General features: G+C 50.4%; 1 protein-coding gene across 3 annotated transcripts in view; it reads left to right on the top strand.

Moving 5' to 3' along the window:
- Positions 1-24021, top strand: part of LOC119965041 (serine/threonine-protein kinase 32A-like) — a 416342-nt gene that overhangs the window by 368408 nt on the left and 23913 nt on the right. Inside the window, exon 11 of one of the 3 annotated variants that reach the window (XM_038795261.1) lies at positions 6379-6443. The exons of 1 other annotated variant lie outside the window; for it this stretch is intronic. In XM_038795261.1, coding sequence (XP_038651189.1) covers positions 6379-6443 — 65 coding nt within the window. Of the gene's footprint in view, positions 1-6375; positions 6444-24021 lie in introns of all 3 variants that reach the window. One more of the 3 variants, XM_038795260.1, reaches the window with a different exon arrangement.

Genomic DNA, 24021 nt, shown 5'->3' with positions numbered 1-24021 from the left:
TTCAGGAAGACTTCGCTAAGCAGAAATGGGACTGCTTGGACCCGATAAAAGAGTCAATTGGGCGGCTGGAGCTTAGATTGATGCCCAAGGTCGGGCAATCCAGAAGGTAGAGATGGCGCTGGCTGAGCAGGAGGAACGTCAAACTGCGTTGGAGATGGGGATGCTGAGGGATCATCAGAAAAAGCTCCTGGAGAAGGTGGAGGACCTAGAGAATAGATTCTGCCAGCAGAACTTGAGAATCGTTGGGTCCCGGAGGGGTCCGAAGGAGTGGACGCTGGGGCACACATCGCAGACATGTTCGAGAAGCTGCTGGGGGATGGGGCATTCTCCCGACCCTTGGAGGTGGACAGAGCTCGCAGAGCAATCGCTAGGAAGCCGCGAATGGGAGACCCCCCCGAGGGCAATGGTGGTGATTCCACAGGTACTTGGATAAGGAGCGCATTCTACAGTGGTCCAAGCAGACATGGAGCTGTAGGTGGGACAACAGTATCCTGCGGATCTACCAAGACCTGAGTGTGGAGGTGGCCAGGAGAAGAGCAGGCTTCAACCAGATTAGGTCAATCCTTTTTAAGAAAAAGGTGAAGTTCGGACTGTTGTATCCGGCCCGTCTCTGGGTCACGTACGAGGAACAGCACTTTGATTTCAAGTCGCCTCAGGACGCGCTGGACTTCGCGAAAAGGAAAGGACTGGTGGTGGACTGAGAACTTTGCTGCAGCGTTCATGTTTTCTTTTATTTGAAAAGTTTTTTGTTTTGTGGAAGCTGTCTATAATACCTTCTGTATTGATTTGGGACCAGTGGCAGAGCTGAGTGAGTTAAGGTTTACATTTGCACAGTTGGGGGATGAAGATGTGCTTGTTTAGATTTTGGATCTCTTACTTGATCTATGTTTGCATTTTTTTTTTCTTCCTGTTTTTTCTGTCAGGAAATTGTGTTGGGATTGTCTGTTATTGGAGTATGTATGTATGAGCCAGGGGGGGGGGGAGACTTTTCGGCGCCAGGGATGGGGGCCACCAAGCTAGCTGGGCGGGATAGCTCACGGAAGTGTAGTGGGGGGGGTGCATATGTTAGGTTTATTAAAGTGGTTGAGTTACATTGTTGCTGGGGGGGGAGGGGCAAAATGTTCTGCTGATGAGGGAGGGACTTGTGCTAAGAGTCAGAGAGGAGGTTGGGGGCAGAGGCTGCCTGGGGGCAGGCCGGTGGAGGCACGGAGCACGGGCTGGAGGCTGGCCCAAAAAAGGGGATGGCTGATCGGCGAGGGGCGGGGGGGGGCTGCAATGGCTGATCACCTGGTATGTTCGAGGGCTAAATGGGCCGGTCAAGAGGGCACGCGTATTCGTGCATCTGAGGGGACTGAAGGCGGACATGGTAATTTTACAGGGGACGCACCTTAAAGTAGCTGACCAGATTAGATTGTGGAAACACTGGGTCAGTCAGGTCTTTCACTCGGGACTAGATTCAAAGACTAGCAGGGTCGTGATCCTGATCAATAAGCGGGTGGTGTTGGAAGTGGGTAGAATAGTCTCTGATGTGGGAGGTTGGTACATTATGATCAGTGGGAAACTGGAGTGGGTGCAGGTGCTATTAGTAAATGTGTATACGCCAAATTGGGATGATGTGGAGTTATTAAAGAGGATGCTGGGGAAGATACCGGACCTGCACTCGCACAAGTTGGTCATGGGAGGGGACTTCAACACAGTTATTGACCCTAGCTTAGACCGGTCAAGCTCAAAAACGGGCAGGGTGTCAGCAATGGCAAAGGAACTAAAAGTGTTCATGGAGCAGATTGGGGGAGATGGTGTGGATCCATGGAGATTTGGGCAGCCTAGGGTGAAGGAGTTCTCTTTATACTAACACATGCATGAAGTGTACTACCGGATTGATTTCTTTATTCTGAGCAGGGCTTGACTGACAGGGGTGGTGGACACGGGGTACTCGGCGATCACAATCTCAGACCATGCTCCGCACTGGGTTAACCTGCAGGTTAATAAAGACAATAACCAGAGCCCGCACTGGAGGTTAGATGTGGGTCTTTTAGCTGACGAAGAGGTGTGCGAGCGGCTGAGGAAATGTATTCAGAACTACCTGCAGGTCAACGACACGGGGGAAGTTTCAGCAGCGGTGATCTGGGAAGCACTGAGGGCGGTGGTTAGAGGGGAGCTGATCTTGATATGGGCCCACAGGGAGAAGGTGGCCAGGGCAGGGACAGACCGACTGGTAAAGGAGATACTACAGATCAATAGGAGGTATGCAGTGACCCCAGAGGCAGGGCTTTTAAGGGAATACCGGAGGCTACAGGCGGAGTTCAGCTTGTTAACCACAGGAAGGGCGGTGGAGCAGCTGAGAAAGGCGAGGGGGGTGATCTATGAGCATGGAGAGAAGGCCAGCAGAATGCTTGCACAGCTGCTTAGAAAGAGGGAGGCAGCCAGGGAGATAGGGAAAGTAAATGACGGAGATGGGAACCTGGTTGGAGATCCAGCAGGGGCGAATAAGGCATTTTGGGATTTTTACAGTAGGCTGTACAGGTCGGAACCCCCAACGTGGCCAGAGGGGATGAGGCACTTCTTGGGGGGGCTGAATTTCCCAAAGGTGGACGGGGAGCTGGTAGAAGGGCTGGATGCCTCGATCGGGTTGGAAGAGCTAGTGGAGGGTCTGAAGGCCATGCAGTGGGGTAAGGCCCCGGGGCCAGACGGGTACCCAGTGGAGTTTTATAAAACGTTCTCTGGGATAGCGGGACCGTTGTTGATGAGGATGTTCAATGAGGCAAGGGAGAGAGGGGTGCTGCCCCCGACGATGTCACAGGCCACGATTTCCCTGATCCTGAAGTGGGACAAGAACCCGGAGCACTGTGGGTCCTACAGGCCGATATCCTTGTTGAATGTGGACGCCAAACTGCTGTCCAAACTTTTGTCCTCCAGGATCGAGGATTGTGTTCCAGACGTTATTGGGGAGGACCAGACGGGGTTTGTTAAGGGTAGGCAGTTGGTGGCCAACATAAGAAGGCTATTAAACATGATCATGATGCCCCCAGAAGGTAGGGAGGTGGAGGTGGTGATCGCAATGGACGCAGAGAAGGCTTTTGATCGGGTAGAATGGGAATATCTGTGGGAGGTCCTAGGACGGTTCGGATTTGGGCGAGTCTTTATTGACTGGGTCAGGTTGCTGTATCAGGCTCCTGTGGCAAGCGTATGGACGAATAGGGCAACATCAGACTACTTTAGACTGCACCGGAGGATGAGACTGTTGTCCCCACTGTTGTTCACGCTGTCTATAGAGCCGCTGGCAATTGCTCTGAGAGCTTCAAGGGGCTGGAAGGAGGGGGTGGGGGGGGGGGGGGGGGGGGGCTGGAGCACAGAGTCTCGCTTTACGCAGACGACACGCTTCTGTATGTATCGGACCCAATAGAAGGGATGGAAGAAATCATGAGGATTCCAGGGGAATTTGGTCGGTTCTCGGGGTATACGCTAAATATGGGGAAAAGTGAGATATTTGCGGTTCAGGCAAGGGGAAAGGAGAGGCAATTGGGGGAGCTGCCGTTTAGTAGGAGGAAGGTTTAGGTATCTATGCATCCAAGTGGCGCGGGAATGGGACCAGCTGCATAAATTAAATCTGGCCTGACTAGTAGACCAAATGAAGGACGATTTTCGGAGATGGGACACACTTCCGTTGTCACTAGCTGGGAGGGTCCAGACGGTGAAGATGATGGTCCTCCTGAGATTTTTGTTTGTATTTCAGTGTCTCCCCATTTTTATTCCGCGGTCCTTTTTTAAACGGGTCAACAAAGTGATCACTGACTAATTACTGTAAACTATTACTGGGCGGTGAATATAGCCATGATCAGGAAGTGGGTGGTGGGGGGAGGGTCGGCATGTGAACATATGGAGGCAGCTTCAGGCAAGAACACCAGTCTGGGGGCGTTGGTAACTGCACCTCTGCCGTTCCTGCCGGCATGGTACTCCACCAGCCCCATGGTGGTGGCAGCCCTGAGAGTCTATGGGCAATGGAGGAGATATGTGGGAGCAGAGGGAGCATCGGTCTGGTCCCCAATCTGTGATAATGAAAATGAAAAATCGCTTATTGTCACGAGTAGGCTTCAATAAAGTTACTGTGAAAAGCCCCTAGTTGCCACATTCCGGCGCCTGTTCGGGGAGGCTGGTACGGGAATTGAACCGTGCTGCTGACCTGCCTTGGTCTGCTTTAAAAGCCAGCGATTTAGCCCAGTGTGTTAAACCAGCCCACCGGTTTGCCTCGGGAAGTATGGATGGGGGTTCCGGATCTGGCAGAGAGCAGGGATTGAGAGGATGGGGGATATGTTTATAGAGGGGAGCTTTCCGAGTATGAGGGCGCTGGAGGAGAAATTTGGGTTGGGGAGGGGAAACGAGTTCAGATACCTGCAGGTGCGGGACTTCCTACGTAAACAGGTGTCAACCTTCCCGCTCCTACCACAAGGGGGATTCGGGACAGGGTAGTTTCCAGAGGGTGGGTGGGAGAGGGGAGCGTCTCTGACATTTATAAGGAACTTATGGGGTCAGAGGAGATGCAGACTGAGGAGCTGAAGTGCAAGTGGGAGGAGAAGCTGGGAGGAGTCATAGAGGGTGGTCTATGGGCAGACACGTTGAGTAGAGTCAACGCGTCCACAACATGTTCCAGGCTCAGCCTGATACAATTCAAGGTCGTTCATCGGGCTCACATGACAGTGGCCCGGATGAGCAGATTCTTTGGGGTGGAAGTCAAGTGTGCAAAGTGTGTGGAGGACCAGCGAACCATGTCCACATGTTCTGGGCATGACCGAAGCTTAGGGAATTTTGGCAGGGGTGTGCAGATGTCATGTCCACGGTGTTAAAAACAAGGGTGGCACCGAGTCCAGAGGTGGCAATTTTCAGGGTGTTAGAAGTTCCGGGAATTCAGCAGGAGAAAGAGGCAGACATTCTGGCCTTTACTTCCCTGGTAGCCCGGAGACGGCTACTATTAGCTTGGAGAGACTCAAAGCCCCTGAAGTCGGAGACCTGGCTATCGGACATGGCTAGCTTTCTCTGTTTGGAGAAAATCAAGTTTGCCTTGAGAGAGTCACTGTTAGGGTTCGCCAGGAGGTGGCAACCGTTTGTCGACTTCTTTGCGGAAAATTAATCGTCAGCAGAAGGGGCGGGGGGGGGGGGCGGGGGTTAGTTTAGTCTAAAGTAGGGGGTTAATAAAGGTGGGACCTGTAAGGGAGGGAGACATTTTTTTCTTTTGCACTATGTTTATAGATTCATGTACATTGTTTATTTAGTTGTTGTAATACCAAAAATACCTCAATAAAATGTTTATTAAAAATAAATAAATAAAATGGTGTATTGGGGTGTACAAGATTCCAGACTTCTAAAGGCAAGAATGCTTTATAAATTCAGAAAATTGATGAAGAATTTTTTTTTACAAAGTTGATTTTGGGATACATCGGGTTATGGACAATCAGATCACAGCTCAGTTCAGGCACTGGCAGATGGGGGACATTGTGCTCCCGTTCTCGCCAGCCAGGAATGGCGGTGGGGGTGGAGAATCCAATGGGAGTCCCAAAACAGCTTTTACGCTGATGGGATTTCCTGTTCCTATTGTCCCTACCCTCTACCAACCCCCCTACCAATGACATATTGAATTCCCTGTCATGAAAGGTCGGGAACCCCATTACCATGCATTTTAATGACACCAACAGACTTTCCCGCTCTTATCCCCCCCAAGTTCGGATCCTCCCCAGCCAATGTCACATCAGCAGTGTTTACAGCCGATTTTAAGAAACCAGAGCCTGGCTAAGGGAACCCGCCGGGAGTGCACAGCTACGTCCAGATCCCAGGGGAAAGGGGGTCATCCCCCCAGGGGCAGTAGCAAGGAGGGTGGGCTTCCTGTGGGGAAGGTCAGGAAAGGGAGATTCCCAGGGAGCAGGGGGCCGCGTGCATGGGGGAATTCCCTGTGTGCATGGTGGGGGGATTTGCTGGGGGAGGGGGGGGTATTCCCTGTGTCCAGAGGGGTGGTACCTTTTTTCTTATTGTGACGTTGTTTAGATCGGGGCGGGTGGGATCATTTAGAGCTTGCCCTGCCCCGGCCGGCCAGCATAATGTCATGGGACCTGCCGGCAGGATCTTCTTTGGCCAAGTGTAAAAAATATGGCAGGAAAAGCCAGTAGTGGAACCGGCGGGTTAAATATCGCTTTTCCTGCTTGAGTTGCCACCTACTCAAAAAACAGAAAGTTCCACCCACTGTCTGTTTATTACCCATATGCTTGAACAGAAACTAGTTTTGACCATGGCACTTAATACTAAGAGAGAAATATTATGATTTATAGTCCCTTACAGTGTTTTTCTTTGCATTTTCAATGTCTCTTACATCATCTGCTTAAACATCAGAAGAATGGACACCTTCAGAAACATCTAGACACCGTCCAGAAGGAATTTATCATTTTTAACAGAGAGAGGTAAGAGACCAGCTCAGTAAATTCTCTGTGGTATAATGATCCTACATTTTAACTAATAAAATCAACATTATAATTTATAGTCTTAATATATATTACAGTAAGAAGTCTTACAACACCAGGTTAAAGTCCAACAGGTTTGTTTCAAACACGAGCTTTCGGAGCACGGCTCCTTCTTCAGGTGAATGGAAAGGCTTGTTCCAGAAATGTTTATATAGACACAGTCAGAGATGCCCCGGAATGCGAGCACCTGCAGGCAATCAAATCATCAAAGATGCAGAGAGAGAGGTAACTCCAGGTTAAAGAGGTGTGAATTGTCCCAAGCCAGTTCAGTCGGTAGGCCTCTGCAAGTCCAGGCTTGTTGGTGGGGGCCGAATGTAATGCGACATGAATCCCAGATCCCGGTTGAGTCCGCATTCATGCGTGCGGAACTTAGCTATAAGTTTTTGCTCAGCAATTTTGCGTTGTCGCGTCTCCTGAAGGCCTCCTTGTAGAATGCTGACCCGGAGATCAGAGGCTGAATGTCCTTGACTGCTGAAGTGTTCCCCAACTGGAAGGGAACAGTCCTGCCTGTTGATAGTCGCACGATGCCCGTTTATTCGTTGTCGCAGTGTCTGCATGGTCTCGCCAATGTACCACGCTTCGGGACATCCTTTCCTGCAGCGTATGAGGTAGACTACATTGGTCGAGTCGCACGAGTATGCGCCGCGTACCTGGTGGGTGGTGTTTCCACGTGTAATGGTGGTGTCCATGTCGATGATCTGGCATGTCTTGCAGAGATTACCCTGGCAGGGTTTTGTGGTGTTGTGGTTGCTGTTCTGAAGGCTTAATATATATTGTTCTTGTTACCTAACATGACTTCTATTTTGTGATTTTGATTAAGTTGCACCTCCCGTTCCAAAAAAACCATAATTTCTTTAATCGTTCATGGGGTGTGGGCGTCTCTGGCTGGGCCAACATTTATTGCTGATCTTTGGGGGGCATTTAAGAATAAACCACATTTCTGTGGGTCTGGAGTCACATGTAGGTCAGAATGGTAGATTTCCTTCATTGAAGGACATTAGTGATCCAGATGTTTTTTTTACGACAATCGACAATGGTTTCATGGTCATCATTAGATTTTTAATTCCAGATTTTTATTGGATTCATATTCCACCATCTGCCCTGATTGGATTCGAACCCAAGTCCCCAGAGGATTACCCTGGGTCTTTGGATTCCTAGTCCAGTGGCAATACCACTATGCCATTGCCTCTCAATGATAGCTTCTCCTTTTTTACTATGTTACATAGATTCACTCCCAATGGTGGTTTCTGTGGGCTGGATTTTCACTGCCAAGGCAGATAGTTCAAGTCAAGATATCTTCCTACTCACCGGACATGCCTCAGTTTAAAAAGTATCCCAAATCATGTGATTTTTGCTTGGGAGCGGGAGAGGGGGTGGGGGGATGTGCAGGACAGGACAGAGTCAAGCCTGCCAAAATTGAAAGCTGAGTGTAGGCTGGCACAGGTGGTGAGTGCTCAGGTGGGATGTTTCGAAGAACTGCCTCAAGTCCCCGCTGTTTCAGAAGCAGGCCCACAAGCCCTCACCACCCCTGATACCCCACTTGCCAACTCATGGCCTCCACCAACACCCCTTGGTCCCTTATACCTTCCATGCCAACTCATACCCCCTACATACTCTGCAATATTCCTCATACCCTCCATGCCAAGTCAATGTTAACTCATTCCTGCCATCCACCCCCATAGCCCCTCATACCTTCTATGGCAACTCAATCCAGTATCCATATTTCCACTGTTGTGAGCAGAAGTGAGGAATATTTCTCCAAATTTCTTGCCCCAATTGAAGCATGTTGTGCCCCTCTTCCTGTGCTCTCCGCCACGGACAACAGAATTGATGACTCCCTAATCAGAAAGGGGCTGGTTTAGCACAGTGGCTAAGGCAGCTGGCTTGTTATGCAGACCACGAACAGCAGCGCAGGTTCAATTCCTGTACCGGGCTCCCTGAATAGGCGCTGGAATGTGGCAACTAGGGGTTTTCACAGTAACTTCATTGAAGCCTACTTAGGACAATAAGCTATTATTATAATTATAAAAGTAATGGAAGGGGGGGGGTCACGTGATGAGAGTGCGGGAGTGGCTGCATTTTCTTGAGCTTCGGCTCTGCTCATCTTGTAATCCTTTATTTTATCCTGGGGCATATTCCATGTTTGTCTTTTCTTGGGATATATGTCTTCCGCTATGTCCCTGGAGGATCCTGATTGGTGTTTTGCGAAGAGGAGCCGAGATAAATTGCAGAAAATTGCAGAAAATTAATCCTTAGCTGGTCTGTTAAAGAGTGGGGTTGTTCTTCAATCTCTTCTGTGAAAATGGACAATGCTGGGTAATGGTTAATGTTTTTGGATCAGTCCAGGCCTCGTTCCCTTAGAGGGGTTTTCCTTTTTTTCTTCCTTTCTATGGATTTCTTTTCTTCATCCAAGTGAGCAGGATGCTGTTATTAATCCTGGTTCGGTCCGGTGGTTCAGGAGGGGTTGCAGGCGTGGACCTGGGGCAGAGCCACCTGTAATATCTGTATGTGTGTTGAATGCATATCCATACACAATCTATAGACACACACTAATCACAGATATATGTAAACAATGCACACACACCAGCCAGATACTAAAACACATGCTAAGTCACAGGCAAACACACACTAACGACATATAACCCTAAATTCTGCTTCAAGCCGAAACATAGCAGTTTTTGAAGCATCATAGGGTTTATGGCTAACTGACTTGACTATTTGCAAAGCCTTGTTCTTTCCCACTATTTATGGGAATGGCTTAATCAGCAGGACATCCCTTATTTGCAGCTGCCGGGCGGCACAGTGGTTAGTACTGCTGCTTCACGGTGCCACGGGTTCGATCCCGACCCCGGGTCACTGCCCGTGTGGAGTTTGCATATTCTCCCCGTTTTTGCATGGGTCTCAGCCCCACAACCCAAAGATGTGCAGGGAAGGTAGATTAGCCACGTTAAACTGCCCCTTAATTAGGATTTATTTCAAATTATCGGCAGCTGCCTCTCAGAAATACTGCTTGTAGTAACAGTGCACAGGTATCAGGAGAACCCAAGGACAATTGATAAGAGAAGGCCTGCATCTGTTTATGAGCAGACCAAGCAGCACCAAGCTGCCTAGCAACTAATATTGTTGAACTATACCCAGCTGACATAGCTGTATCTATAAATGTTGATGTTTCTATGCTGGGTGGAGAGAGAGAGCGAGAGAGAGTCATGGTGTGCCAATCAGCTTTCTCCCTGGCAGTGTTAAATCAATCAACCGTTTGATGTCGAAGCATATCTGAGTGTTGAGTGACTCTTATGGATTCAATCCCTCTAACAGAGATACCCTGGTTTTACTGAGGAGGAAGGGTTCAATTGTTGGGTGCCTTGATAATGATACTTCTCTTCGGCAATGGGTCCTCCTAGCTGAGACTGCAGTAATTATCCTTTCTTTTTTTCAGTACAAATGGGGACGATGAACTGCCCTGGATGTGCTTGGAAAGATGCAGGTCTAGCTGGGTGCGGGTGATGGGTGTACTTGGAGGTCCTGGGGGTATTGATTCCTGTGTGTCGGGTGGTGCCGGGCTATGCCAGGTCTATGCTGTAGCTCGTGTCCTGTTGACCCCAGGAGCTTAGGATGTAAGTTGCGTTGTGTGGTATATATTATGTAAATCCCCTTTAGAACTGGGGTTTTTTGGGTATTTTCTTTGGTTTTCCTTTTCTTTTGTAAGTGCTGGGTATAAAGAATCCGTGATTGGTTCCTGCATGGGTGAAGATGGAGTATGGATCTGAGGAGAGAAGGCTATGACGTGTCATTGGTGCCTCTGGCGCAGCTGGTGTTGAGGGAGATGTATATTGGTGCACGCGCGCCTGAACATGGCACAAATAATTTATCCTGCACTGTCTTGGTAATTGCAAGCGGACGTGTGCCGGGAAAGACTATTTTACCATGTTTTCATGGCTTCATCCTGTTTCTCCCTTGGTCTCTGGCAGGGTTTATAGAGGTATCAAATTATGTCTAATGATTGTATCGAAACATTTATGCATGTTGAGCTGTTTCTCTCTCTGTTCTCTGCGATATTTTTATTTTGTAATTTTGTTGGGTTGTTTGCGAAAATGTAAAATCCTAACAAATACACCTTGTTTAAAAAAAAAGAAAGTAATGGAAGTCAGAAATTCTCTTTCCACCCTGATTTCTGAATTCCAGAGTAACAGCATTCCATGAAAAGGGATGGATTTTCTAATTTCCTCAGGCTGAGCTTTGTTTGGAATGTTGCCTGTCCTGGGCTTTGGCATTGCCCATAATTGAGGAATGTGCTCAGGCAGAGCATGGTGTGATCCCAAGAACTTGTACAATTGGTGTTTGCAGCCCGAGTACAATGCTGTGCGAAAATGTCAGGTGCTGAACAAACCCAAGCCACCGTGAGTCCCTGGCTGTAGCAGATCACTCATCCAAAACCATTGTTTCAACAAAAAATAATAACATCAAAGGTTGGTTCCTCAAAAACAGCTAATAGCTCTCCAACTGTCAAAGGGCTAAAAACGGTATTGTTCTATATTAACATTAAAAAGGATGAAGGTCTCTTCCGTGTTGACAATGAGTCCTCCAGGGCAGCACGGTGGCAGAGTGGTTAGCGTCGCTGCCTCACGGCTCCGAGGTTCGATCCCGGCTCTGGGACACTGTCCGTGTGGAGTTTGCACATTTTCCCCCTGTTTGCGTGGGTTTCTCCCCCACAACCCAAAGATGTGCAGGATAGATGAATTGCCATGCTAAATTGCCCCTTAATTGGAAAAAATGAATTGGGTCCTGTAAAAAAAAATATTTTTTTCAAACAAACAAACAGTTCTCCAAGTAAATTAGTTTAAAATGTCTCGATCAATTTTCTAGTGTGTGGAAATCACCATGGGTTTGTGTATGGAGTCAACCGTGGGATAGTCTGTTGATCACAATGGTTTAGTGTGCGTTGATCACAGTGCATTTTCAAAGTGAGGGTCACCACCCACGGAATGGGTGAAAATGGCAGCTAAAAAAATGCGGGCGCATTGCACATGCGTGTCCATTCATCAGTGCACATGCCACCCGGCAGTGTTGGGACCTGAACCCGGGGTCAGTGTGCGATCGCGGCATGGCGGCGGCTGACTGCGTGGTGATCACCAATGATGAACAAGGCTATGACCTCGATCTGTTTTGCATCCCTAAACATTACTGTAATGATCTGGAGAGAGTATATATTCCTCATGGTTTAATCATGGACAGAACTGAACATTTGGCAAGGGATATAATGAAAGCCATGGGAAAGCATCAGATCATCGCCATCCGTGTACTGAAGGGTGGCTATAGGTTTTTCCTGACCTTTTAGACGACGTTAAAGCATTGACTCGAAACAGTGACCAGTCAATCCCAATGAAGGTGGACTTCATCCGCTTGAAGAGTTACTGTAATGATTAGCCAACAGGGGAGCTACTCCGAGTTTATGAAATCCACTCTCTCCTCCGGTGAACTTGATTGGAGTGAGATCGTGAGGACCAAGCAGACTCACTTCTCGCATTAAAGGTAAGTGAAAATGGGAAAAATGTTTGAAAAACACTGGGTTAGTGTGTGGAGATAACAGTGTGTTAGTGTGTGGAGATAACAGTGGGTTAGTGTGTGGAGATAACACTGGGTTAGTGTGTGGAGATAACAGTGGGTTAGTGTGTGGAGATCCAGTGGAAGGAAGCGTGTTGATCACAGTGGGTTAGTGTGTGGAGAACACTGGGTTAGTGTGTGGAGATAACATTGGGTTAGTGTGTGGAGATAACAGTGGGTTAGTGTGTGGAGATAACACTGGGTTAGTGTGTGGAGATAACACTGGGTTAGTGTGTGGAGATAACACTGGGTTAGTGTGTGGAGATAACAGTGGGTTAGTGTGTGGAGATCCAGTGGAAGGAAGTATGTTGATCACAGTGGGTTAGTGTGTGGAGAACACTGGGTTAGTGTGTGGAGATCACAGTGGTTTTGTGTGGAGATCACAGTGGTTTTGTGTGGCGATCACAGTGGTTTTGTGCGGAGATCACAGTGGTTTTGTGCGGAGATCACAGTGAGTTGACTTTGTTCTCTTACTGGCTTAAATTTTGTTCCAATGTTTCTTCTTGTTCTCCCAGGAGATTCCAGGGACAGAATTTTCTGTTTGAGGTCGGCGTTCCGATGTTGGCATTAAAAGCGGGTCCCCATCCTGCACCCTGCCAGAAATTGTAATCTGAAATTGATTGTTGGATTGGCCAGTTACTTGTCAGAGGGTGTGCTGACCATCTAGTGAAGGCTTGACGACCAATAGGAGGAGGTGATCTCTTGCCTCGAAGACCTGGAGTTGAATCCAACCCCTGCTCATGGATGAAAATGTCTCTGCAAAGTTATTTGAAAAGAGCTGAAAAGTTTCAGCCCCAACAACTCATAAGCTCGCTGATCCAGGAGCTGACTGTTGATATCATTCAGGGAGATCTAAGGATTCCATGTGGGGTGGAAGCAAACGGGTGTTGCTTTGGGGCTGAGTGGGGGTGGGTGGTTTACGCTATATCTGTAGAGAACTGAAGGAACTGCAACCTGCTGTTGTGGGTCAAGCTGAGGGGTAGCACCTCCATCTTGCAGCACCCTCTCAACACTTTTAAAATATTTGAAATATATATGACGACCGCCAGCAAGCTAGCACTGTGAAGGGGAATGCATTCAACAGGATGTCTTACAGCCTCAGGTGCGGGGAAGGTCATCCTGGAAAACCTGCCCCCAAGTTACTTCAACTGGGAAACTCCAGTCGTCTTTTGATCATTGGCCTTCATTGGCCCTTTAGTTAACTTGCTGTGTCATGCTTTATCTGGCTTTCCAGCAAATGGCCCAAGAACGGATGGTGCAAACAAACCAACACACTGGCTAGTGGTGAAAAATAATGTGCCCACCCACTCACCCACGCCACCTCCGTTTCCAGTCTCAACAACCTCCAAAACTTCTGCCCATCATAGGGGTGGTGGTGGCAACGAGGGGATATCCTTGTCTCGCCATGAATCTGTCTGTATCTTTTCCTGTCCGTCACTTCCATAACACTAGAGCCCTGAATCTTCTGACCTGTGTTGAAGTCTCATTGCTGTCAGGGCTGAATTTACGAATACCTAACACTACTTGTTTTCCCGTTTCCTAACTTAACACAGGATGTTCATAATGGACAAACGGCATGATATTTGTGAGGAGAGCCACATATAGGGGGAATGCGAATCTCTGCTCATCTCGGTGAATTCTCAACCCAACAATTTAAAATGTATAAGCAGATTGTGGAAACTGTTATTTTTGGCATGGTGTCCATTAATAAAATTAGGTAACTTTCCAATTTGATGAAATATTTTGTTAGCACACCAGGCTTGAATTTAACATTCTGGACCCACTGGTAAGACATAGATTCAGACATGCACTCCAAGGAATCTCCAATCCCAGTTGCATGGATTAGCACCATATATCCATTCCTGGAAAGAGAAAAGCATTGACCTGTGTTTAAACCCCTCAGATCCTTGAGCTGCAAGCCATGGGCAACACGGTAGCACAGTGATGAGCACAGTTGCTTCACAGCTCCAGGGTCCCAGGTTCGATTCCCGGCTTGGGTCACTGTCTGTGTGGAGTCTGCAAGTTCTCCCTGTGCCTGTGTGGGTTTCCTCCGGCTGCTTCGGTTTCCTCCCACAGTCCAAAGATGTGCAGGTTAGCTGGATTGGCCATGATAAATTGCTCTTAGTGTCCAGAAAGGTTGGGTGGGGTTACAGGGATAGGGTGTGGGTTTGGGTAGGGTGCTCTTTCCAAGGCTGGTGCAGACTCGGTAGGCCGAATGGCCTCATTCTACACTGCAAATTCTATGAATCATTCCCTTAGTGGGCTCTGATTGACAGCGTGAGCCTTGATTCATTCATCTTCCTTCATGGTTCAGTAACTCTGAAGTGTTCTGACCACAATGTTTACAAACATCATCCACTTCAATGAGAGTAAAATGTATTCCAATCCCCCCCCCCCCCCCCCCCCCCCCCCCCCCCCCCCAACCACCACCACCATCAAAGTGCTCAGCTGGGAATTGACAGCACTTCACTCTCTATGAAATGGTTAGTGGGCAGGTCTGGCATTGTAGTGGGGAGGTTGGCCCTCGGATGGACTTTGGGGGCAACTCCCTTAAGGGGTTATCCCCTTGGCCCATTGCGAGGTCCACCACGTCAGGGCCATGCTGGGAAATCCCAGTAGTAAATCCCATCCACGTGGTTCCCGGCCCAGAGGACCAGAGAATATGGCGCCCAGCCTGCTAACTGGATGCAAATAAGTCATTAAGACCCATTGTCATCCTTCCGCTGGCGCACGGGCGAGAACTCTGATTCCACCGCCAACAGGGAGCATCCCAAAGGTGCCAATCCTGTTTTCACCCCGGATGCCCGATTCTCCACCACATTGGGAGCCTTGCTACCAGCGGCAGCCAGCGGAAAATGGCACCGCAATAGAGATGGTTGGGTAATTTCCTCATCAATAAACCCTGTAACTGGGTTTGATTTGACAGACTGAACCTGTTATTGCATGGTTATCCTCCACATGTTGCATTTTGATGGTACTGTTGCATCCTAGTTTCCAGTTTGATCAAATACGTTGTTAGCACACTCAAAACGAAAAGCATAAGTTCCATCACGTCTCCAAATCGTTGGTCAACACAATGGTGACGCGAGAGAAAAAATGTGCAGCAAAAAGGAAATGGAATTGATTAGAATAGTTGATAAGAGAGAAGGTACTACTTGCTTCCTAGACCTTGAGGTTGAGCTGCCTTTTTTTGGCACAGTTTTTAAAAATTATTTTATGGGATGCGGGCATCGCTGGCTAGGCCAGCATTTATTGTCCATTCCTAATTGCACTTGAGGTGCTGATGGTGAGCTGCTTTCTTGAACCATTGCAGTCCCTGTGGTGTAGGTACACCCACTGTGCTGTTAGGAAGGGAGTTGTGGTATTTTGACAGCGACAGCGAAGGAACGGCGATATATTTTCAAGTTAGGATGGTGAGTGACTTGGAGTGGAACTTCCAGGTGATGGGGTTTCCATTTATGTGCTGACCTTGTCCTTGTACATGGTAGTGGTCATGAGTTTGGAAGAGGCTGTCGAAGGAGCCTTCAACCAGAACAGGCAGAAACCGACGTAAAAGAATTTTAAGCGCAAAATATGTTTATTGCAGCTCAAGATTGTGACGGTAGTTTGAACAATCGCACTCCTCCCACTAACCGGAAGCATAAAGCTTGGCAGTCGTGAGCCTGCCTGCCAGTTCATCTCATCGCAGACAGGCTCTGTTGTAAGACTATTAAATTGATGTGACCATCAATTCACATGACACGTGTTTGGAAGTGAACAGTGGTTTTAATAGTCTTTACTCAGAGAGTGGTTGGGACGTGGAACGCACTCCCAGCTATGTTACTGGAGTCGGACACTTTAAGAACTTTCAAGCAGAGGCTTCCGGTTGCGGCTATGCGGAGCTAAGCCACACGTTCGGCAGCTCCCGCTTTAAGAGGACTTGTGGGCTCTTTTAAGGGCCCCAAACGGCGCTGATTCGACGATTCCCGGTGGATAAAAGGGTCTGGAGCAAAACCCCCCGGGATTTATGGTGCGGACTCAAAGTGGGGCGAGGAGAAAAACGGCAGCAGCTCCCCTGGAAAAGCGGGGGAAGGTGGACAAAATGGCGGCCGGTGGAGCCCCTGAGGAATGGAGGCAGTGGGCTGAGGAGCAGCAGGCGGCCCTTCTGCGCTATTTCACGGAGCTGAAAGGGGAGTTGTTGGAATCCCTGAAGGTGACGACGAGTAAGCTGCTGGAGACCCAGACAACCCAGGGTGCAGCGATACTTGAGTTGCAGCAGCAGGCCTCTGAGCGCGAGGAGGAGGTTTCGGCCCTCGTGGGGAAGGTGGAGATACACGAGGGAGTTTATACTGTAGCGGGTTATTCTGTTTGGTTCTGTTTTTTCTCTCGTTTTCGGACGATGTGGGTTATGGTTTTGTGTTCTAAGGGGGGTACTGGGGTTTGTGGTTGATCTGTGTCTTTGTTTGTACGGAGTTGGTGGTTGGGTTGGGACTGCGGTTTGGGAGCTGCGTTGGTGGGGTGGGGTAGTGTGGAAGCGCGGGCTTTTCTCTGGTTTCCCGCGCAGCGGGACGAGGGGGTGGAGCTGGTGGCGAGGGGCGTGGTTATTAGACCGGGTTTCCCGCGCTGAAGCGGTGCCAAGGAGCTGATGCAGGGGAGATGGGGGGGACCTCATATCGGGAGGGGTCGGAGTTAGAGCGGGAGCTGCCGGGGTCAGCAGAAGTCAGCTGGCTCACGGCACAGGAGTACTGTGGAGGGAGAGTCACGGCTAGGAGGGGTCCTAGCCTTGGGGGGGGGGGGGAGATACCGGGTTGCTGCTGGATTGGCCAGGGAGGAGTTGGTGCGGGTCGGGGGGGTCGTGTGGTGAGGTTCTATCGCCGTGGGAAACGGGCCGAATGGGTGCTGGCCAGGGGCGAGCAGTCGATGGGCTATGGCTAATCGACGGGGGAGGGGGGCGGGGTGCCCCCTGATCCGGCTGATTACGTGGAACGTGAGGGGGTTGAATGGGCCGGTTAAGCGGACCCAGGTGTTTTCGCATCTGAAGGGGCTAAAGGCGGACGTGGCCATGCTCCAGGAGACCCACCTGAAGGTGGCGGACCAGGTCCGTCTGAGGAAGAGGTGGGTGGGGCAGGTTTTCCAATCAGGGCTCGACTCGAAGAACCGGGGGGTGGCGATCCTGGTGGGGAAGAGGGTGGCGTTTGAGGCGTCTGAGGTTGTGGCTGATAGTGCCGGCAGATATGTGATGGTGAGCGGTAAGCTGCAGGGGGAGAGGGTGGTGTTGGTTAATGTGTACGCCCCAAATTGGGATGCTAGTTTCATGAGGCGTATGTTGGGCCGCATTCCTGGCCTGGAGGTGATCATGGGGGGGGGACTTCAATACGGTGCTGGATCCCCTACTGGATCGTTCTAGTTCAAGGACAGGCAGGAGGCCGGCGGCGGCCAAGGTGTTGAGGGGGTTTATGGACCAGATGGGAGGAGTGGATCCCTGGAGGTTCGGGAGGCCGAGGGCACGGGAGTCCTCTTTTTTCTCCCATGTGCACAGGGTTTATTCCCGCATTGATTTCTTTGTTTTGAGTAGGGGACTGTATTCGGCTATAGTGATTTCGGACCATACTCCGCATTGGGTGGATCTGGAGATGGGGAGGTGCGGGACCAGCGCCCGCTTTGGCGTCTGGACGTGGGGTTGTTGGCTGATGAGGTGTGTAGGAGGGTTCGGAGATGTATCGAGAGGTACCTCGAGGTCAATGATACTGGGGAGGTCCAGGTGGGGATGGTGTGGGAGGCTCTGAAGGCAGTGATTAGGGGGAGCTGATCTCCATCCGGGCCCATAGGGAGAGGGGGGAGAGGAGGGAGAGGGAGAGACTGGTGGAGGAGCTGTTGAGTGTGGATAGGAGGTACGTGGAGGCCCCGGAGGAGGGATTGCTGGGGGAGCGGCGTAGCTTGCAGGCCAAGTTTGATTTATTGACCACCAGAAAGGCGGAGACACAGTGGAGATAGGCGCAGGGAGCGGTCTATGAGTATGGAGAGAAGGTGAGCAGGATGCTGGCGCACCAGCTTCATAAGCGGGACGCGGCTAGGGAGACTGGTGGAGTGAAGGATAGAGATGGGAATGTGGTGCGGCAGGGGGCAGAGGTCAATGAGGTCTTTAGGGACTTCTATAGGGAACTGTACCGGTCGGAGCCGCCGGCGGTGGGAGGGGGAATGGAGAGTTTTTTGGACAGGCTCCGATTTCCAAGGGTGCAGGAGGAGCAGGTGGAGGGACTGGGGGCGCCGATCGACTTGGAGGAGCTGGTCAGTGGGATTGGCCACATGCAGTTGGGGAAGGCGCCGGGACCGGATGGGTTCCCGGTTCAATTTTATAAGAAGTATGCGGACCTGCTGGGCTCCCTGTTGGTTAGGACCTTCAACGAGGCATGGGAGGGGGGGTGTTCTGCCCCCGACGATGTCTCGGGCGCTAATCTCCCTGATCCTGAAGCGTGATAAGGACCCCGTGCAGTGCGGATCATACAGGTCGATTTCATTGCTGAATGTAGACGCCAAGTTGCTGGCGAAGATCTTGGCCACTAGAATAGAGGACTGGGTGCCGGAGTGGTACATGAAGATCAGACGGGTTTTGTGAAGGGGAGGCAGCTAGACACTAACGTGCGAAGGCTGCTAAGTGTGATAATGATGCCGGCAGCAGAAGGAGAGGCGGAGATTGTGGTGGCATTGGATGCGGAGAAGGCCTTTGACAGGGTTGAGTGGGGGTACTTGTGGGAGGTGTTGGAGAGGTTCGGGTTTGGGGTGGGGTTTATTAAATGGGTGAGGTTGCTGTACGAGGCCCCGATGGCGAGTGTAGCGACAAATGGGAGGAAGTCCGAGTACTTCAGGCTCCACCGTGGGACAAGGCAGGGTTGCTTTTTGCGTTGGCAATTGAGCCTCTTGCCATGGCTCTCAGGGAGTCGGGGAGGTGGAGGGGTTTGGTGCGAGGTGGGGAGGAGCACCGAGTGTCGCTGTATGCAGACGACTTGCTGTTGTATGTAGCAGACCCGGTGGGAGGAATGCCGGAGGTGATGGAGATTCTTGCTGAGTTCGGGAGTTTCTCGGGATATAAATTGAACCTGGGCAAGAGTGAGATGTTTGTCGTACACCCGGGAGATCAGGAGGAGGGGATTGGTAGGCTCCCGCTAAAGAGGGCAGTGAGGAGTTTTAGGTACCTGGGGGTTCAGGTGGCTAGGAGCTGGGGGACTCTGCACAAGCTCAATTTTACTAGGTTGGTGGAGCAGATGGAGGAGGAATTTAAAAGGTGGGACATGTTGTCGTTGGCGGGTAGAGTACAGTCCGTTAAAATGACGGTGCTCCCGAGGTTTTTGTTTTTGTTTCAGTGCCTCCCCATTTTTGTTCCGAGGGCCTCTTTTAGGAGGGTGAAGAGCAGCATTCTGCGATTTGTTTGGGCGCACGGGACTCCAAGGTTAAGGAGGGTCTTTTTGGAGCGGGGCAGTGATAGAGGGGGGGCCGGTGCTGCCCAACCTCTCTGGGTACTATTGGGCGGCTAACGTCTCGATGGTACGTAAGTGGGTAATGGATGGGGAGGGAGCAGCATGGAAACGGATGGAGATGGCGTCCTGTGGAGGCACGAGCCTGAAGGCACTGGTAACAGTGCCGCTGCCGCTCCCTCCAACGAGGTACACTACGAGCCCGGTGGTGGGCGGCTACCCTCAAAATTTGGGGGCAGTGGAGGCGACACAGGGGGGAAGTGGGGGGCTCGGTGGGGGCCCCGCTGCGGGGGAACCACCGGTTTGTCCCAGGGAACATGGATGGCGGGTTCCTGGGGTGGCACAGGGCGGGCATTAGGAAGTTGGGAGACCTGTTTATCGACGGGAGGTTCGCAAGCCTTGGTGAACTGGAGGAGAAGTTTGAGCTCGCCCCGGGGAATATGTTCAGGTACCTTCAGGTCAAGGCGTTTGCTAGGCGACAGGTGGAGGGGTTCCCTTTGCTGCCCCCGCGGGGGGGGTAAGGGATAGGGTGCTTTCGGGGGTGTGGATCGGGGATGGGAAGGTGTCTGACATCTACCAGGTAATGCAGGAGGTGGGGGAGGCGTCGGTAGAGGTGCTGAAGGCTAAGTGGGAGGTGGAGCTGGGGGAGCAGATTGAGGAGGGGACATGGGCAGACGCCCTGGAGAGGGTGAACTCCTCCTCTTCATGTGCGAGGCTTAGCCTCATCCAGTTCAAGGTGCTGCACAGGGCCCACATGTCCGGATCTAGGATGAGTAGATTCTTTGGGGGCGAAGACAGGTGCGTCAGGTGTTCGGGGAGTCCAGCGAACCATGCCCATATGTTCTGGGCATGCCCGGCACTGGAGGAGTTCTGGAAGGGGGTGGCGAGGATGGTGTCGAGGGTGGTGGGATCCAGGGTCAAGCCAGGCTGGGGACTCGCGATATTTGGGGTTGGGGTGGAGCCGGAAGTGCAGGAGGCGAAAGAGGCCGATGTCTTGGCCATTGCATCCATAGTAGCCCGGCGGAGGATCTTGCTGAAGTGGAAAGATGCGAGACCTCCGAGCGTGGAGACCTGGATTAGTGACATGGCGGGATTCATTCAGCTGGAGAGGGTCAAATTCGCCCTGAGGGAGTCGGTACAAGGGTTCTTTAGGAGGTGGCAGCCTTTCCTCGACTTTCTGGCTCAACGATAAGGTACTAGGTCAGCAGCAGCAGCAACCCGGGGGAGAGGGGGGGAAGTGGGGTGGGGTTCGCGGGGGATAGTGTTTAAGTTAATTTGCTTATTGTTAATTTATTTTGTCGTTTATTGGGGTTGGGGGTGGGGGGGGGGGGTTGTTATATGCGTTGTTACGGGTGCCGGGGGGGGGTGTTTATTACTATTACTGTTATTGTTATTATTGTTTTGTTGATATATATTTTTCAAAAAATTCCAATAAAAATTATTTTAAAAAAAAAAGAACTTTCAAGCAGTTATTGGAGGCATATGGAGGTGCACTAGAATGATTGAGAATAGGTTGATTTGATCTTAGTTTCAGACTAGTTCGGCACAACATCGTGGGCTGAAGGGCCTTTACTGTGCTGTACAGTTCTGTGTTCTATGTTCTATGAAGCACTCACGAACAAAGAGGCAGGCTCATTAAAAAAATAATGTGAATCTCTATTTTTGTCCTTCCGCGGGATTCTCCACCCAATCAGAATTCTTAGTGTGGAGATCGGAGAATGCCAGCCTTAAGTGTCATTTCGGGCAGGAAATCTAGTGAGAATCCCACCAGCTGTTCCTGCGCGATTCCCATCACAATCCACTTACACACTGAGGGCAGAGTTCACTGTTTGGGAGACTATGTTCTGCTACCAGGGTAAAATCGTTCCTGGTCTGCACTGGCGCTGGGAGCAGCGCCCAGGAGCAATTCACTCTCCCTTGCATGTTAATTCATGCATGACCAGAGCAGGGTGTCCTCACTTGGGGGATGCGGCCTGAAGGGTGACCCATTGGGAGGGCCCTGATGCCAGTGATCCTTGCAGGTGGGTAGGAGGGAGAAGAGTGGGTTGATGCCAGTGAGGATGGTGGTGGGAGGGAAACTGAAGCCCATGCCAGTGATGACATTGCTGTGACTTTGAGATCATGCCTGCGTATTTAGACCCCACCCCTCTCAGTACCAGTGCAAACCCCCCCCCCCCTAAATAAATTTCTACATGGAAGTGGATTGCGATCTAGATCACGCCGACCCACCGACCCACCCAACAGGAATCACACCGAAGACCACACTTGGACTTTTTTGGGATAATTGGGCCCAGATTTTTGCAAAGGAAACCGGTAAATGTCATTTTGATTTAGGCCGTTGTTCCCTTGTGCACACATTGTGCAGCAGACAATGGTGATTTTGCTTTTATCTTGGCTGGTCTGTTTATTCTGGAAGACCCCACCCTTCATTTTGGGTCTCCCCCGCTATTCTCCCGACATAGTGGGATTTGCGCTGGGCGCAATGTGGCCAGCGAATTGTCCCCTGGATTTTAGTTGGTCATGGTCTAGGATTTCTGCTTTGTGTTGCAATCGATGGTAGTTCCGTGGTCACCTTTACCGAGACCAGCTTTCAATTCCTGATTTTATTAATTGAATTTAAATTCCACTAACTGCCGTGGTGGGAGTTGAACCCATTTCCCCAGAGTCTGGGTCTCTGGATTACGAGTCCAGTGACATTACCACTACGCCACCATCTTCCCATCTTGAAATTTGTGGAACACAGCTCGAACCATCCAAAGTTTCTGATTTAAACTGCATTTTGGGATAGTTCTCAGCACAGGACAATTGCCCAGGGGAAAATTTGCGCTTACCTGAAAGGTTCAAAAAGGGGTACCCGCCCCAAATCTGACATTGGGGAGCTTGCAAGTTACGGCCCAACATCTTTACAAAAGAAAACTTCAGCCTTTTGCTGAAGAAATTGGAATGATTAAATGGAATTGAGCAACGTGCCCATACTGGCCTGCTGGATGACACTTTTACATAGACATAGAACAGAACAGGCCCTTCGGCCCTCAATGTTGTGCCGAGCCATGATCACCCTACTCAAACCCACATATCCACCCTATACCCGTAACCCAACAACCCCCCCTTAACCTTACTTTTATTAGGACACTACGGGCAATTTAGCATGGCCAATCCACCTAACCTGCACATCTTTGGACTGTGGGAGGAAACCGGAGCACCCGGAGGAAACCCACGCACACAGGGGGAGGACGTGCAGACTCCACACAGACAGTGACCCAGCCGGGAACCGAACCTGGGACCCTGGAGCTGTGAAGCATTTATGCTAACCACCATGCTACCCTGCTGCCCCTCAAACTTTTCTGTTGATTACAGGGGACAGAAGTGATTTAAAATCCATTACAGGTTGAACAGCCTCACCACTGAGTTAGTCAAATTAAGAAACATCACAAAAAAAAATCACACTGTTAGTGTGAGTGATGGTTGCTGTCATTTTCAGAACCCAGCTGTGCTACCTGCAGAGAGACATCAGGTTTTGAGGTCATTCGTGCAATGGTTATTTTCTCAGAATTCCAAGAAAAACATGACAATCCAAAAAATGTTGTACCTTTTTTGAAGTGAGGTGTAGGTTTATTAGCTTGGTCGCCATGTTTGATTTCCTTTTACCTTTTGAAGGATATTATGTATGCACTTTCCCCACTGGCAGCCGCGTCAAGCAATCACAGCTCAGCTACAGCACAGGCCTGTTGAAGAATACAGGAACAGGGGTAATAACTGGGTCAATGAGTGGGATATCCAATGAGAGATCTCCTCAAAGCTTGGCCAGAAAATAATCCTGCACTCCATCCAGAACTACCTGGAAACAAATGATACGAGGGAGGTCTCTGCAGCGACGGTTTGGGAAGCTTTGAGGGCAGAGAAAAGGTGGAACGGGCTGAGAGGGACAGGTTAGTGGAGGAGATACTCCAGGTGGACAGGAGATACTCGGAGGCCCCGAATGCGGAGTTACCGAGGGAGCGGCGGAAGTTACAGGTGGAGTTTGGGCTGTTGACCACAAGGAAAGCAGTGGAACAGTTGAGGAAGGCAAGGGGGGAGATCGGGCAGCACGGTAGCATGGTGGTTAGCATAAATGCTTCACAGCTCCAGGGTCCCAGGTTCGATTCCCGGCTGGGTCACTGTCTGTGCGGAGTCTGCACGTCCTCCCCGTGTGTGTGTGGGTTTCCTCCGGGTGCTCCGGTTTCCTCCCACAGTCCAAAGATGTGCAGGTTAGGTGGATTGGCCATGCTAAATTGCCCGTAGTGTCCCAAAAAGTAAGGTTAAGGGGGGGTTGTTGGGTTACGGGTATAGGGTGGATACGTGGGTTTGAGTAGGGTGATCATTGCTCGGCACAACATCGAGGGCCGAAGGGCCTGTTCTGTGCTGTACTGTTCTATGTTCTATCTATGAGTACAGGGGAAAGACAAGCAGAATGTTGGCGCACCAGC

The sequence above is a fragment of the Scyliorhinus canicula genome, chromosome 4 (assembly GCF_902713615.1).
Source record: "Scyliorhinus canicula chromosome 4, sScyCan1.1, whole genome shotgun sequence".
NCBI lineage: Eukaryota > Metazoa > Chordata > Chondrichthyes > Carcharhiniformes > Scyliorhinidae > Scyliorhinus > Scyliorhinus canicula.
The sequence above is the reverse complement of the archived record's forward strand: the minus strand, read 5'-3'. Positions and strand labels throughout refer to the sequence as shown.